We start from the raw sequence: 17,499 nt of genomic DNA on the forward strand, positions 1-17,499 counted from the left end.
CAGGAGGCAAAACCAGTCGATGGTGTTGAAAAGAGTCCATTCCCAGGCAGAGGGGTGGGAGGGAGGGGTACAAGGCATCGTGGAAGGGCACGATGCCCTGAGAGCTTGAAACAAAAGAGAAAACTTTTGGTGACCCGTTAATACTTTTTTGGGGGGCTTCTTAGCATCACATGCAGGACACTCTGGTTAAATGTTTGCAGCCATGATTAGGCTTCTGAGAGAAAGTAAGAATTATATATGTGGGATTACAATACAGTATAACACGACGAATGAATATATGATCACACTTTCTTTACTAGCCGGGTGAAGTGGGGACCGCCTTATCCAAGACTCGTTTGAACCCCGGGTCAGTGACTTCAGACCCCTAGAGAACACCTTGAAGCAATTCAGAAGGGAAGCTGGAATTTCCCAATGCAGGGGTCACCTCCTATTAAACAAAGACACTTCATATGAGAATGTGTCCCCATGCGAGGATCGTTGTTTTTCGCCCACCGCGATTACATGCGGTTTTCACACTTTCTTAGACACTCACTAGCCTCAGAATAGCTATCTGCTGTCATTTCCCAGGAACTGTTGTCCATGGGATTGATTCGGCCTCGGCGAATGCCCCTGGGTAGGGGGTGTGGTTCGAATGACAGAGTATAAAGGGCTTAAACCGGGGATGGCGCCTCATATTTGGCCACTCCTGCGGCACGAAGCATCGCGCCCTCTGCCTGGCACACGGCACCCGAGCCCCTGCTGTCTCAGAAACTGCTTGCACCATGCACGCCCTGGCACTGATGGGGCTGCTGGCACTCTGTGCCACCGGGTGGGCACTCCCTGCACTGGTAAGTCTTGCTTCAGCGGGAAGAGCGCTTCAGATTTTGTTTCTACCACTTCATGTGTCGGTTGTGTGTGGGGGGGCGAGGGGGAAAATCGGGTGTATTTAATGAATGTAAGCATTCGTCACTTTATTGTTTTAATCTAAGAAGTAGCTGGGCGAGCACGCCATCTCTTCCTCGGAAAACAAGGTGATGTTTACCAGTGCTTTAAATGGGTCGGTACTGTCCGGTACTGAGTGCCGGCACTTTTTTATTCTGAGGGAGAGTAGCTGCACTTCTCAAGAAAAAACGTCATACTTATAATTGGAGAGAACCGGCACTTCTCAGAAACAAGCAGTTACCGTGGTGCAGAGTACCTACGCTTCTATTTTTCCATGTCGTGCACTGGTAATAACTACTCTTTTCAGATTGCACTCTCTGCGGGGAGTCCAAGTGCCCCTCTAGTTCCAGAACTGGGTGGACTCCATCAGAGCCAAACATCTTTCACTAGAGCGTTAGGGGGAGCGATACAGGCCTCTAGTGGCCGACTGCACATCACATCTGACGGGACAATATTCCTTCTTTGTCTCAGGGTCTCCTAGGCACCCTAGCCTTACCTCTTTGCATTTTGGCAGGGGCGTGCCTACTTAATGGATCTAGAATTTCCACAAACATTTGTCCTAGTAGATAAACTTACAGACAGGTGTATTAATTTGTTACCAGAAACTTTATATAGACACCAAACTTTATTTTTACGCACATTCTCATGGATGTCACTGTAACAACTCACACCTACGCAGAAAGACGTACTGTGTGCATGTCTGGAAGGTTTTGGGAGACAACAGGCGCAATGACGTAATGCGCTCGCGTCGGCGGGACGTTACAGGGTGCGCAAGTTTAGGTTAGTCTGACGCTGCCTGGTAGAGGCGAGACTGCTTGTGAACTACGTTGTCCCTACCCGCGCGCCACAACGCTTTCACTAAAACTTTTGCTCTTGAGGTGCGCGCGTGGCGTGGTATATTATTGTTCTTAAAAACCCACCAATGGATGCTGGTGTTAAAAGAAGCATACAGTACACACTGCATCATTGTGACTTTACTTCAACAGCCATTATTTTGCAAATCTGAGCAGTCAAGCAGTTGTAGACCTCTGTGTTTTAAGTCTAGGTGGGAGTTACATTTTGTGCGTGACTGCTAGTGACATTTTGCACATATATTTCTGGATTATATAGGCTGCACTTGTGCTGGTGCAATTTGGCATTCCTGTTTCACTAGGGATGTCACCCGATCAGTATTTTACCAGCATGACTAGTATTTTCCTTCCAAGACAGGTAAAACAAAATAATAAAATGTGGCATTTTCCCACTTTTAAACATTACCTTAAAACAAGTCGAAAAGGTTTTTACTCAGTAAGATTATTCCTAATTGATTTTGAAAGCAACCAGAGACAAAATAACTGTTCAAAAGAAAGCATAGCATTTTACCCAAAATTGAAATGTTTGTACCCACCTCCTAGCCCCTTTAGAACCACAAACATACATACAGAAAGCTACTGTAAATATTGGGGCAAATATGTAACATGGACATTTGACAACAAATCTGCATACAACCTGTGCAACCTACGTAATCTAGGCCCTACATCGAAAGAGGAGTGAATGCCATGTTTAAGGAAGGGATATTTTGAATTCACAACACGCCTGTCTGTTGATGGGGATTATATAGGATTGCATTGATTTAACCCCTCCTGCTCAGGTTTCATATTGAGTAACTGCCCTCAAGTGCTGCATTTAGCATTAGCCTGTATGAGGCTTTTAGTTTCTTGAAATAAACCGTGGTTCCAAGTGATGATTTTTTTTCCCCCCCCAGAATCCTCTTTTGGAGAGAAATCATAGACTGAAGAGAGACCTGGAAGGTGAGCATAGTATGCTTGGGATACAGTTTGTAATAGATTTCTGCATATGTTTTACACTTTGTGGAACAGATACTCATTGGGGTAGAATATTTAATCTCCTGTGTTTTAATCAGATGTCTGCGACTATAAAAAAAAAATGGTACATTTGCCAGCTATCTTGAATTTCTATCTCTCTTTATTTTTTCACAAGGCTCATGATTTTTCCACAGCCTGGGAGTTTTTCATGTCATGGGACGTTTTGATCAGTGCCTTCTCATGATGCTTATAAATAAAGAGACTCGATTTTTAGAAACACAGGTTTCTTTACTATTTTGTGAAGAAGGGATACCTTGCATGGAGTGCAAGGAGGGATGACAGCAAATTGAAAATACTCTTTGTATTTTTGTGATACATACGGATGTTCCATACTTTTAAGAGTCATAGATAATGATGTATGTTTCCCCAAAATGGGTTGCTGGTCCTGGGGCGGGAGGGGAGAAGAGGCAGAAACCTCCATTGGTCGATGTGCTTGGTCAGTGCTCCTCCGAGCATCACTCCGACCAGTATACTCCACACATCTTGAAGGAGAATGACTAGATGGGAAAACTCATGTATGGCCTGTGTTAAGCAAAGGAGAGATGCCATGCCAAAATGCAAAATTATCATTTCCATATTAGATAAGGCACTTCTGCTGCACAAAATTGACTCTTCTCTATCTGTGCATTGAGATGAAATAAGTTTTGTGGTTACGTAACGTTACCTGAAGGTTTGAGCTCTCTCCAACGTAGTAGTCCATGTTCTGGGAGCTACACCCCAGCACTGTTCATCTGGTAGCACTATAGCATCTTTACAGTAATATCTAATTGACGCATTTGTAGTGTAGAATGATTCCCACGGGGTCCAGCATCTACCAGCAGAAATAACTGTTACAAGTGATCTGCAGCTTACATGGGAAATATCTGTTCCCAGTCCAGTTGCTATCGACTCGTCTTCTATTTATTTTAAGCACTGCAGTTTTCTAATTTTACTGTCTTTTCTTTATTCGTCTTGCAAACGGCAGTGTAGCTGAGTGACAATTAGATGCATCTAATCTGTAGCCAAGGACATGTTACCTGGTTACAGCATCCCAGTGCGTTGGGAAGCAGGGTTCCCATGTGGTCAGCACCTAGCAAGGGTGAGGTTGGCTAAGGTTGCAGCATTGTGCTCCATGTGGCCTTTCAGTCACTATTAGATTACCCTATGTGCTATGGTTTGACATCCAGCTGTACTGTAGAACTTCTCACATGGCATGACCCCCAAAGTGCAGTGCGGGAAGGTCTGTAGTGAAAAGGAGAGTCTTTCTCACTAATGTGTCAGACTAGACGACATACATTTTTTATTTCACAATGTGTGCTTACATTTTAATTAGGTATGCAAAACTCCCCATTTTGTTTCATAGTTCTGTCGCCTCCAATTAAGGGGTCTCGGTTAATTACACAATTACTCTACCCACCCAAACCCTGTTAAGCAAATACTTTGATCTTTAAATTAGCACTGGCAAATCCAGATGGTCGGCCTTCCCAGACTGCCTTCAGTTGTCTATGGCCGCTACACCCTCAGATGCCCGTGTGTAGCTTGACATGCTCAGGCTCAAGTGCCCAGGTAAACCATCCCAGGACCAGATATTGTGATCATGTGCCAGATATAGCAGACTATACACAGCCACAGTTTCTCGTGTTCATGTATGGTTTCACATTTCCATGCACAGCCACGACCACGGCTGTCCTGGTACAAATTTACATGCTCAGGTATTGAAGTTGCGGACCCGTGTAACCATCATGTGCCAGGTACATACACACATGCCCAGGTACTGCTATTTTATTCCTGAGACAGCCTTACATAACCAGGTGCAGGTTCCCATAGCTAGATATGGCACTTCTTGCGTAAATACATTCTCCTTTTGATAGATACTGCCTCACTTGCTAAGGGACCGTCACTGACAAGCACACACTGGAAAAAGCCTTGCTATGCTAAGAAACAGCCATTGTTTGCTACCTGCAGCCCCATATGCCCACCATCTTATTTATACCAGCCTCAGTTTACAGCGGTCCATGTTATACCACCTCATCAGCTCATGTAAAATTGCCACATAATCATGCTAGCTGCAGTCCCATATGACCAGGTCCTTCCATCATACCTCTGATACATCCTCATTGCACCAGCATCACCGGTATATGCCGTTAAAAGAGCAGGTCAGCTTGTTAAACAGGTGATTACAAATTTAGTAATGTTTGAAAACAAAGCAATTCCCACTAAACGAGAGACTCACAGCTTCAACATAACGGTAGAAATTCCACGCTGCATATCTTGATGTTGAGGTCTTAATTGTAGAGTTCGATCGTAAAACGCTCGTCACCAAGTGTTGTATTCTGTGTAGATTAATTCACGAAATCCATTCTTCAGTTCTTCCGAACAGATAAGTTTATTAAGACATAAATCAGGAAAAAAGACCTCAGCCACCGGCGCTACCAACCGACACTCTCCAACTCTCCTCTCCCTTCTCCTCGCATGTCCCCCGACCGTTCTATAAAGGAATCTACTAAGATTTCATTCTAAACTCAAGACACTACACCACCTCCCTCAATTCACTATTAAATAGATGTACAACATATGTATAAACTTAACTTTACAAGATAACATTATAATTTTTTTTTTTATGTATGCGTATGCAACGTGTGTATATCATACTAATAACATTACAAGACATAATCTTTCATGTAAGAAGGACGTTTCCGAACACGTTGAGATTTGTATCCTTGTACAGATTCACTGCTTGAGGAGCTATTTTCTAAGCTCCTCCCCACCAACTCACTTTTTTTGATGGGAATGAACTTAGCTACTCTATTAAGGTTCCACACCCTATGATTCACAGCATTCCTAAATACCTTGATCACCTTAAAAGGTTGACTAAAACCAGATGAACCTAACTTCTTAGGAGACTTTATTTTAACACAGTCTCCCACTCTCACTACTGTCTCCTTAACAGCATTTCTCTCATCAAACACCACCTTCCTACTCAACATTTTCTCTTTCTCTCTCTCTCTCCATTCCCCAGTATTGTCAACTTGATTGTCAACCAATGTTCTTTTCTCAAAAACCCACAAAGGCATGATGTGAGTATTAGGTCTCCTTCCTCTAAACAATTTGAACGGCGAAACCCCAGTGGACGAATGCGGGGTAAAACGGTACTCCCTCACTTTTTGATATACAACACTTTCCCAATTACTGCCCGTCGATACTGCTAACTGTATACTTTCTTTCAACACCTTAATAAACCTTTCCACAACGCCATTACTTTCAGGATGGTATAAAGCAGCCCTTTTATGTCTTACCCCTCTTTCTTGAAGAAATTTCTCCATCTCATTGGAGACAAATTGTACACCATTGTCTAATAAATTGAAGAAGGAAACCCTTCTTTCTCAAATAAGCTTTCTAAGAATCCCATGACAACTTTAGACTCTACTGAATTCACAATTTTTACTTCTGGCCAACGTGAAAACATGTCAATACATACTAAAACATATCTGTCACAAGAATGACATTTTATGCCCCCCAAAATGTCAATTGAAATATCAGACCATGGGCCACTAGCTTGTTCTCTCACAACCATGGGTTGTGTCCTACACTTCAAACCCTTATCACACTGAGAGCATTCAACACAGTTTCTAACCAGTCTTTCAATTTCTATGTCCATGGCAGGCCACCAGTATCCTTCCCTTACTCTTTCTTTCATTTTGGCTATGCCCATATGACTAGCGTGAGCATGCTTTATCAACACATTCCTCACAGCAGCAGGTGGAATTAATTTTGTGCCCCTCATGAGTAGTACATCCAACACAGATAATTCATTCCTGATTTGCCAAAAGCCTCTCATACCTTCTTCACATTTATTTTTTTCACACCAAGTATTACATACATTAAACATAACCTTTATTAAAACATCATCCTTCTTCAACTCATCTTTCCATTGATCCTCAGAAATAATTCCTTCCGAAATCGCACACACTCTGATTTTCTCCTCAGAATCTTCACAATCATCCTCCAGCTCGCATCCAATCTCCACCAATCTTGAAAGACAATCAACCAAGACATTGTCCACACCAGGGATATATGTCACCTCGAAGTTAAATTCCTGTAATGCCACAACCCACTTACGTTTCCTATGAGACACTAGGTCAATCCCTTTCTTACCAAATACTTCCTTCAGTGGTTTGTGGTCAGTTTTAACCAAAAACTTCCTTCACCACAAAAACTTCCTTAGTTTGCATACCGACCAATACACAGCAAGCGCCTCCTTTTCAACCACAGAATAGTTATACTCAGCTCCTCTCAATGCACGTGAACTAAATAAAATTGTCCGTTCTAGTCCATTCTTCCTTTGCATTAGCACTGCTCCTAAACCTTTGGAACTGGCATCAGTCACAACCCAAGTCTCATCTCTACAGTCAAAGCTACCTAGATTTGGAGCTGAATTCAAGCATTGCTTCAAAAAACAAAATTCTTCTTCACAATGTTCTGTCCAACGGAACTCCTTCCCTTTACGCAAAAGTTCTCTTATGGGTGTAGTATTTTGAGCCATGTTGTGAATGAACTTACTATAAAACTCAGTCATACCCAAAAATGTAAATACTTCCTCCTTAGTTTGAGGAGATCTCATACTGTTGATGGTATTGACTAAGTCATTTTTTGGTCTAATCCCAGTGCTGCTTATGATATGACCCAAATACTCAATTTCTGCAACATTAAATTTACATTTTGTTTTCTTCAGAGTCAAACCTGCATCCTTCAGCTTTGACAATACTGCTCTCACCCGCACATCATGTCCTTTTTCAGACGAAGCCACAATTAATACATCATCTTGGTAAACTCTGACTCTTTCTAAACCCTTCAGAATATGTTCCATGCTTCTTTGAAACACAGCAGCAGCTGAAATCAACCCAAACGGCATTCTTGTGTATTTGAATGTACCAAACGGTGTAACAAAAGCAGTTAATTCCTGACAGTCTGGATGTAACTTTATCTGATGATAGGCGGATGCCAAATCTAGTGACGAAAAATGCTTGGCACCATCTAAGAAGCACAACAACTCACATATATTGGGCAGAGGGTAGTGATCCACTACCACCATTTTGTTCAACTCTTTCAAATCTACACATAATCTCACCTCCCCATTACCCTTGCAAGCCATAACTACTGGAGACAACCACTCTGTAGCCTCCACCTTCTGTATAATCCCTTCACTAACCAACCTATCCAACTCCATCTTCATACTGTCTCGCACTGATAACGGTACCCCTCTAACTTTAGCTATTTTTGGATTAGCATTGGAGTTCAACTTTATTAAGTGCAAATCATTCTTAAGACATCCAATCTTTTTGTTAAATACTTCTGGGAATTCTTTCATCCAAGACATACTACTTTCTTGCTCACTACTTGATGAATTTTCCCCTAGCACATTAACAGAATCAACGGACAGAGAGCTAGCAATACTCTTCCTACTACACACAGGGAAGTCAGCATTTGGATCTAAAATTACGTTTAGACCTCGCTGGTGTAACCAGCTTATTAGAGAATCACCCTTCATAGAAATATATATCTTTCCAGAAATAATTATGTCACTAAACTCAATGGTTCCCCAAAAATATCCCAGAAGAGGTATTGGAACACCCCCATAACCTCTAGGTTTGATGTCCGGTTTGAATATTTGAACATGCCCAGCCAATTTATGATCATAAAATGTCTTTGGAATCAAAGTTATCTTGGCTCCTGAATCAAACAGCATTTTAACAATATTCCCGTTGACTTTGACTTCTTCTAATGGGCCATTTGGAGAAAAACCTTTAACTTGAAAAATATTGTAACTTTCCTCCGGATTTCCTTCACTTAAATCAATTTCTTGAACTTTCTTCAAGCTTCTTGTAGATCTGCAACATCTGGTGAAGTGTCCCTTCTTCCCACAGGATTTACACATAGCTTTCCACCCAGGACATCCTTTATTGGTTGCGAAATGGCCTTCATTGCCACATCTGAAGCACTTCCCTTGGTGAAATCCACTGACAGTCTTACTAGACTCAATATTTTTGTTGGCAACTTTAGATTTTTGTATGGTATGTATAAAGTCTCCCTTTCCAGTTTCAAAACCACTTGAAGTCGAAGGCAATTCCTTCCTTAAAACTTCCGTACAGGCTTTCGCATGTTCAACATTCTTAGCAGCCAACACCACGTCTTGTAAAGGATTGTGTTTATGCCTCATGCTCTCCCAGGCTTTTTCATAAGAACTACCTAGCATTAACTGATCTCTTAGCCTCTCCTCTAAGGAAGATCCAAAATTACATGTAGAAGCTAACTTGCGTAATTCTGTTATATATTGTTCAATTGTTTCCCCTGAACGTTGAGTGCGTCTCCCAAAATGAAATCTCTCAAGAACGGTACTGATTTTGGGTAGATAGTGCACGTCCAATTTTTTAATACAAATCTCAAATTCATTCAGGTTAGTGGCCTCTTGGTCTTGAAGTTCTGGAAGATGTTCAAAAATATCTTGCCCTTCTGACCCTAAGTAATGCATTAGAAGGGAGGTTCTTCTTTCGGCACTTAAAGACGTACCACACACTCTGGCATAATGTGAGAATACTTTTTTCCATTTCAACCATTGGATTGGTGGTTCACTTGGGGAGGATAAAAAAAATGGTGGAGCAGATACATTCTGCATTATCAATTTTCGATGAAAAGACAAAAAAAATAGAAGAGAAAAAACACAAGAAAATATATGATAGTTGAATTCCAATAGTAATAAGAAATCACTATATCCTTCTCTTTATTAAAAAAAAAAAAATGGCAGCCAAAAGAATTCACAGGAGTTGCAGGTTAGCGTACCAGACTCTAGTAAAAGAAATATAGTCTCTTGTCTATTTCCATGTTGCTCATGTTGAGTTGAGGAGTTAAGACAAAAAAAAAAACACGAGAGAGAGAGGATGGCACGTGCGCTTGCTTGACTGAAAAGCGTCACGAGACCACTATCGGTGAGCGCGAGGTATATGCAATCCGTTAAAAGAGCAGGTCAGCTTGTTAAACAGGTGATTCCAAATTTAGTAATGTTTGAAAACAAAGGAATTCCCACTAAACGAGAGACTCACAGCTTCAACATAACGGTAGAAATTCCACGCTGCATATCTTGATGTTGAGGTCTTAATTGTAGAATTCAATCGTAAAACGCTCGTCGCCAAGTGTTGTATTCTGTGTAGATTAATTCACGAAATCCATTCTTCAGTTCTTCCGAAGAGATAAGTTTATTAAGACATAAATCAGGAAAAAAGACCTCAGCCACCGGCGCTACCAACCGACACTCTCCAACTCTCCTCTCCCTTCTCCTTGCACGTCCCCCGACCGTTCTATAAAGGAATCTACTAAGATTCCATTCTAAACTCAAGACACTACACCACGCATAGAAATAACTCCCATGAATAAGCCACTGAAGCAAGCAGGTGCAACTGCACCCCATCAGAAATACATTAGTAGTAAAATAGCACTCTCATATGCCAACAACAAGGTTCATTCTTTTCACAGCTTCCAATCAATATTAACATCCTGCAAGGAAATGCCTCCTTGGCATGGTTACCCCCTGACTTTTTGCCTTTGCTGATGCTAAGTTTCGATTTGAAAGTGTGCTGAGGCCTGCTAACCAGGCCCCAGCACCAGTGTTCTTTCCCTAACCTGTTCTTTTGTTTCCACAATTGGCACACCCTGGTATCCAGGTAAGTCCCTTGTAACTGGTACCCCTGGTACCAAGGGCCCTGATGCCAGGGAAGGTCTCTAAGGGCTGCAGCATATCTTATGCCACCCTGGGGACCCCTCACTCAGCACAGACACACTGCTTGCCAGCTTGTGTGTGCTGGTGAGGACAAAACGAGTAAGTCGACATGGCACTCCCCTCAGGGTGCCATGCCAACCTCACACTGCCTATGCAGTATAGATAAGTCACCCCTCTAGCAGGCCTGACAGCCCTAAGGCAGGGTGCACTATACCATAGGTGAGGGCACCAGTGCATGAGCACTGTGCCCCTACAGTGTCTAAGCAAAACCTTAGCCATAAGAGTATATGGTCTGGGAGTCTGTCATGCACGAACTCCACAGCACCATAATGGCTACACTGAAAACTGTGAAGTTTGGTATCAAACTTCTCAGAACAATAAATGCACACTGATGCCAGTGTACATTTTATTGTAACATACACCCCAGAGGGCACCTTAGAGGTGCCCCCTGAAACCTTAACCAACTACTGTGTAGGCTGACTGGTTTTAGCAGCCTGCCACACTCGAGACATGTTGCTGGCCACATGGGGAGAGTGCCTTTGTCACTCTGTGGCTAGTAACAAAGCCTGTACTGGGTGGAGATGCTTATCACCTCCCCCTTGCAGGAACTGTAACACCTGGCGGTGAGCCTCAAAGGCTCACCCCCTTTGTTACAGGACCCCAGGGCATTCCAGCTAGTGGAGTTGCCCGCCCCCTCCGGCCGCGGCCCCACTTTTGGCGGCAAGGCCGGAGGAGATAATGAGAAAAACAAGGAGGAGTCACTGGCCAGTCAGGACAGCCCCTAAGGCAACCTGAGCTGAGGTGACTCTGACTTTTAGAAATCCTTCATCTTGCAGATGGAGGATTCCCCCAATAGGGATAGGAATGTGACCCCCTCCCCTTGGGAGGAGGCACAAAGAGGATGTAGCCACCCTCAGGGCTAGTAGCCATTGGTTACTGCCCTCCCAGACCTAAACACACCCCTAAATTCTGTATTTAGGGGCTCCCCAGAACCTAGGAACTCAGATTCCTGCAACCTAAGAAGAAGAGGACTGCTAAGCTGAAAAACCCTGCAGAGAAGACGGAGACACCAACTGCTTTGGCCCCAGCTCTACCGTCCTGTCTCCCCACTTCTAAAGACACTGCTCCAGCGACGCTCTCCCCAGGGACCAGCGACCTCTGAATCCTCAGAGGACTGCCCTGCCCTCTCAGTCCATCACTTCAGCAAAAACCACCACCACTACCACTCCAACCACCACAACACCTACGACCACCGGCACTCCAAGTACGACGATGAAGACCACAACCACCACCACAGCAGCAACAACCACCACCCCCACTTCAGCGACCTCCACCACTGTAAAGGCTCCCACTGCGTTGATGAAGATAATTACCAGCACTCCAACGACAACGACCAAAACAACTGAAACTACAACCACAAAGGCAACAACAACTCCAACTACTCTGGGAACTACCACCACTGTTTCCAATGATCGAGGTAGGTATTACAACCACAACCTGAAAACACGTGGGACCCAATCACAAAGGGCCTCTGTACTCGTGTTGGAGGCACTGCATTCATGGTGGGGGGATTGCCCTTGTGGTGGGGCCTCCATAATGAGAAACTGCAGTGCAAAGGCCCTGCCAATAATGCGCCCCCCCTCGCGATGACTGCGGCGCCTTCGCCATGAGTGTAGAGGCTCTTTGAGAATCGGGCCCTTGGGCTTAAAGTTGCAATAACCTTTGCTTTATTTCACAGTTTTACTACTGAGTTGACATTGTTACAAATTTAAAAGGAGAACCACAGGATTCTGAATCTTCAATATATTATACAACTTTACAACGTGGACCACACAACTAAAAAGTTAGGAAGGTGGTTTCATCTGCAAAGCTGACTCAATAGCCATAAAACATATTTATGTGTCTTTTTCTGAATTTTGTCTTTTTCCATCACATCAGTATTTTTTCAGTGAAGTGTTAGAATGGTTCTGTTTTAGTGTGCTGTCTCTATAATAAGAACAGCTCCCTGTGTGCCATCATTGTAATAAGAGCATCCAGTGTGCTGCTAATGGGCTCTCGCTGCAATCGGAGCATATTCCAGTGTGTTAGGTACCTCCATATCATTGCATCGTTCTGGAGCTGCTTCTTCCTGGAGAAGACAACATATCAGCTCACATTAGCTCAAGCTCGGTGGCCAGATCTAGCTTTGGGTGGGAGCAATAGACTCTGGGTGCAAGGAAATATGAGGCATGCAAACACTGAACAGAGTAGAGGATGCTGATAACATTCCTTTACTGGGGTGCGGTTGAGTCTACAATCTCCACATAAACAGATATTCCATGCAGCCAACGAAGACTTGGTGTTTGTGAATGTGTGGTAAGTCAGGCTCAGAAAGCGTAAAGTAGCAGGTATTCAGAAACAAGAGCTGCCACTGGAAGAGGGAAACTTGGTTCTAATATAGGAAGGGGTGATCCCTCAGACAGAAGGTGTTGTGCATCATTAGAGCCACAGTTTCCTTTGAATATTAACTTGATTGACCAAGGTTTTTTCCATTCCCTTTATGTGTTTCTGGTGGGGAGGGGGGAGATGGGGGGGGTGCAGCAGACAGTGGCTTTCTTCCATTTAGTGCAAATGATGAATGTGGATGAATGATCCTTAGGCAATGTATCCATTAAAATCATATTGAAACATTGCTGTAGAGCAGACCAGTTTTTGGGAAAACAGGTATTTGCCAAAATAGTCACCTGTGCACAATGTCAGCCAGTTCTAGGGCAATAGACCAAGATCAGTTGGGAGTGGGAGGGACGGTTAATAAAAAAATGGTACAAAAATATAGCTCTGCAAAAATATGGAATCCACAGTTTAGACTACCATTATATCTTCAAGTTAGGCAAAGTTAACAATAGTAAATCTGTACTTTCCTATATGTTTGTTATTGTGACATAGAAGCCAGGGTGCTGAATAAAAACATCTAACAGACATAAAGGGCTTCAGAAGTGGTCTGTTCCCTCAACTCTGCAAGAAACGATGGCTTGTGCATGATGTTAAAGCATACCTGTGAGGTTGCCTGCTTTGTCATAGGAGAACCCATGAAGGTTACCTTCTGTATGTGTCAATGATGAGTAAAATTTTAAATGTTCTTGCAGCTTGTGGTGGCACACTGACGGCTAAGTCTGGAGAAATAACCACCCCATACTATCCTCTGCAGTACCCAAGATCTACACAGTGCACCTGGATCATCAGAGCCACTAAACTGGTAAGAGAGGTTCACACTTAGACTCTTCAATGCATCCAAAGGCACATCCTCCTATTAACATCAATACCAGGGTGGCTATCAATTCTGTTGGTGGGGCTCAGACCGGTCATCCCAGGATGTTTCATAATATATGTTTGTTATTCAAGTCACGTGTCCTATGTGACTTGTCATGGTTTAGTCAAACTCTCCAGGATTTTGTGATTTGCCCCAAAATTCACAAAATGGCAATTTTTGTAAAAAAATGTAAGGAAGGCAAGGGTTAACAAGGTAAGAAAATAACAGTAATCGAGAATAGATTACGTTCATCTTCCACACAGACACACCATGTAATGGCCACACAGCGACACCTCTTGGTGGGAATGAAAGATCTGCTGTTATTTACATAAGTAATGTGCCCCACACTGCCTCCTGCTGGTGGGTGGTACTAAAAGGGCTGCTTTGCTGGAATACAATAATCATTTGCTTTGTGGTATTTAACGGTGCCTTTCCCTTTCTCACAGGTGAACATAACATTTGTAGATTTTGAGTTGGAAAGTGGCATGAATTGTACGTTCGACTTCATGAAGTTTGATGACCTATCTGAAATTCCAGTATACATTCCGAAAAGCAAATACTGCGGCACTGTTGCACCCAACACTTGGGTGTCTTTCAGAAGCTCTGTGCAAATAATCTTCTCCAGTGACAGAACTGTGCAGATGAGGGGGTTTAAACTACGTTACACTGCAGGTAAGACCACAGCCCTTGCTAGGTTCAGACTTTTTGAACAAAACGTAATACTCAAGACCACCTTTGGTCCCTTGTTTTGATTGGCTGGTGGACATTGTCTCTGAACTCATCCAAACACCAACAGGCAGCTCGGGTCGCGGTATGTGCTGTACAGTGTTCACGCATGTTGCATTTCACTGTAGTTGCAGTGGTTGGCACAGGATTAATGTTAGTACCAGAATGTGTTCTGTACAATGGAGGGTGAACACCATGATGACTGTCAAAAGCATTGGCCCTCATCTGTCTGAATTGCCATTGGATTCTACTCTGTATTACTTTCCTCCAGAAAATGGAGGATTTTCATTTCCCTCCAAACTCTGAAAGTGGTTGGTGATGGTAGTTGCTGTGCCAGATGTCTCAAGTTGTTCAGTGTCAATTCTGTGTAGCAACCGTAGTCATAGTTTTTGCTTTCTGGACCTGCCGAGGTGAAACATAGATCCACGAAGCGTCTGCACCGCAGGGGCTGATAGAACTTCAGGACCTTCCGCTTGGCCAAGCTCTTTGTGTAGCCCTCATCTGGCCTGCTTGTGGGAGGAGGGGAGTGGATATTATGGATGGTGGGAACCCCCAGGGCCCTTCACTCTGCCTTCCAGGGCTCCTGCCATTCTGTGTTGTGGGAGTGTGTGCCTGTATGTCCTCCACGTTCTGGGAAAAGCAAAAGTACCAGTACCAGAATGTAAAGAAGAACCTGGGCTTGCTCACATTTCTATACCTGACAAGGGGCCGACATGGAGCAGCTGAGATCTTTGCATTAGATTCTTCCAGGTGCTATGCGTATTTCTAATTCCTGCTGCAGGAGGAAGAAAGAAAGACTTCATAACACTAACTCATTTTTATTTTCTGTTCTAGAATAACCATGACAAGCGCACTGCACAAAACAACGTTCTGCAACAATGGAGAATTTGGCCAGACCCAGCCTTTGGTACACACGTTTCCAAAGAAGAGAAGAATTGTCCATTTGATGGATTTATAGCATCTGCTGCGTTAATTCCAACGCTTTTGCTTCGCTTAATGTAGATTGTATGAAAAACTGTGTGTGTTATTTAATGTTTTTTTCATAATATACATAGTTTAATAAAATATCACTTTTCTACAAATTTCTTGTGAAAATATTTTTGTTTAATGAAACCATGGACTGTTCGTGCCTTTATACGGAGAGATATATATCACGAACGCAGACCCAAAGTGATAGAGCAGTGTGACAAAACCCAAACAGTAATTACAAATTGAGACAATTTTCTTTATAAAACATTCTAGAAATCAAAAATGTTTAGCAGTTTAGAATCCATATTTTATTTCTCATATTATTTGTATCCAGCCTTGCATTAAGGCAATGGTATTACTAACATTTACAATAGGAATAGAAAAGTGGAACTGAATGTACCAGAATGGGAATTATTACTAGAAACATCACATCTTATCATAATGTAATTTAATAGGTCAAGATTGGATAAGTGTAAATTCCAATTGACAAGTTCAATATGCTACATTGTGAATGTATAATGTTATGTTATGTGAATGGGTTTGTAAAGTGCATGGCTGCCGCAGCAACGGGGCTTCCCAGTGCTAAGCCTGAGCGGTGGAAGGAACTGCTACTGCTAAAAGTGAAGGAGCAGTGCTCTGCAAGGTGCTGGAGGAAAAAAAGCCAAGTCTTTAAAATCTTCCTAAAACACAGGGGGTTCTCAGTGTTCCTGATGTAAAAATGTAGCAAGTTCCAGCCGGCAGGGCCCTTGGCTCGAAAGGAGCGTCCTCCGGCCCTTATGCACCTGACGCGGGGAACCTCAGCCAGAATAATATCCGCCAAGCGCAGCGAGCGGGAGGGCCAATATGGAAGAACCAGTTTAGACAAAATTGGAGCCCTCTGGGAATACAGAATTTTATGAACCACGCATAAGGCCACAGTGAGCCGGTGTAATTTACACAAACGTCTGGACAAAGAACAAGACTTTAGGAGCCAGAATAGCAGCCTAGCTACAGCATTTTGGACCAGATAAAGTCTTCTAATAATTGACTTGTTAGCTCCTAAGTACAGCATGTTACCGTAATCCAACTGGGATAGAACTACCGCCTGGACAATAGTCGCTTACTGGAATAAAAAAAAAACAAGAATAGGTTTAAGGCTCCTCAGGAGCCCAAAGCAGGTGTCAGCAACCAAGCTGGCCTGGGCCTCTGTAGGAAAGTACCATCTTGCCAGGCATGTTACCCCCATATTTCACTGTATATATGTTGTTTTAGTGTATGTGTCACTGGGACCCTGCCAGCCAGGGACCCAGTGCTCATAAGTGTGCCCTGTATGTATTCCCTGTGGGATGACTAACTGTCTCACTGAGGCTCTGCTAACCAGAACCTCAGTGGTTATGCTCTCTCTGCTTTCTAAATTGTCACTAACAGGCTAGTGACCAATTTCACCAATTCACATTGGCATACTGGAACACCCTTATAATTCCCTAGTATATGGTACTGAGGTACCCAGGGTATTGGGGTTCCAGGAGATCCCTATGGGCTGCAGCATTTCTTTTGCCACCCATAGGGAGCTCTGACAATTCTTACACAGGCCTGCCACTGCAGCCTGAGTGAAATAACGTCCACGTTATTTCACAGCCATTTACCACTGCACTTAAGTAACTTATAAGTCACCTATATGTCTAACCTCCACCTGGTGAAGGTTGGGTGCTAAGTTACTTAGTGTGTGGGCACCCTGGCACTAGCTAAGGTGCCCCCACATAGTTCAGGGCAAATTCCCCGGACTTTGTGAGTGCGGGGACACCATTTCACGCGTGCACTATGCATAGGTCACTATCTATGTATAGCGTCACAATGGTAACTCCAAACATGGCCATGTAACATGTCTAAGATCATGGAATTGTCATCCCAATGCCATTCTGGCATTGGGTAGACAATGCCATGATCCCCCGAGCCTCTAGCATAGACCCGGGTACTGCCAAACTGCCTTTCCCGCTGCT

At 43.3% G+C, this 17,499-nt stretch overlaps 1 protein-coding gene across 2 annotated transcripts; it reads left to right on the forward strand.

Annotated features, from left to right (window-relative positions):
• Positions 1–657: 657 nt before the first annotated feature.
• LOC138261113 (CUB domain-containing protein 2-like) lies at positions 658–15,633 on the forward strand. 2 transcript variants are annotated; one of them, XM_069209772.1, is made up of 5 exons: positions 658–827; positions 2,666–2,711; positions 13,662–13,771; positions 14,272–14,497; positions 15,386–15,633. In XM_069209772.1, the coding sequence occupies exons 1-5, from the start codon at positions 762–764 to the stop codon at positions 15,388–15,390; spliced, it is 453 nt and encodes a 150-aa protein (XP_069065873.1). In that variant the 5' UTR covers positions 658–761; the 3' UTR covers positions 15,391–15,633. The 2 variants fall into 2 exon arrangements, with proteins under 2 accessions (XP_069065873.1, XP_069065871.1); XM_069209770.1 differs by lacking the exons at positions 658–827; positions 2,666–2,711 and adding an exon at positions 11,648–12,013.
• Positions 15,634–17,499: the final 1,866 nt, after the last annotated feature.

Source organism: Pleurodeles waltl, chromosome 10, assembly GCF_031143425.1.
Source record: "Pleurodeles waltl isolate 20211129_DDA chromosome 10, aPleWal1.hap1.20221129, whole genome shotgun sequence".
Classification (NCBI taxonomy): Eukaryota; Metazoa; Chordata; class Amphibia; order Caudata; family Salamandridae; genus Pleurodeles; species Pleurodeles waltl.

Coding starts and splice junctions, on each gene's coding strand:
- LOC138261113 (XM_069209770.1), top strand. CDS start 11,809: ATGAAGACCACAACCACCACCACAGCAGCAACAACCACCACCCCCACT. Junction 12,014..13,661: donor CACTGTTTCCAATGATCGAG/GTAGGTATTACA, acceptor ATGTTCTTGCAG/CTTGTGGTGGCACACTGACG. Junction 13,772..14,271: donor TCATCAGAGCCACTAAACTG/GTAAGAGAGGTT, acceptor CCTTTCTCACAG/GTGAACATAACATTTGTAGA.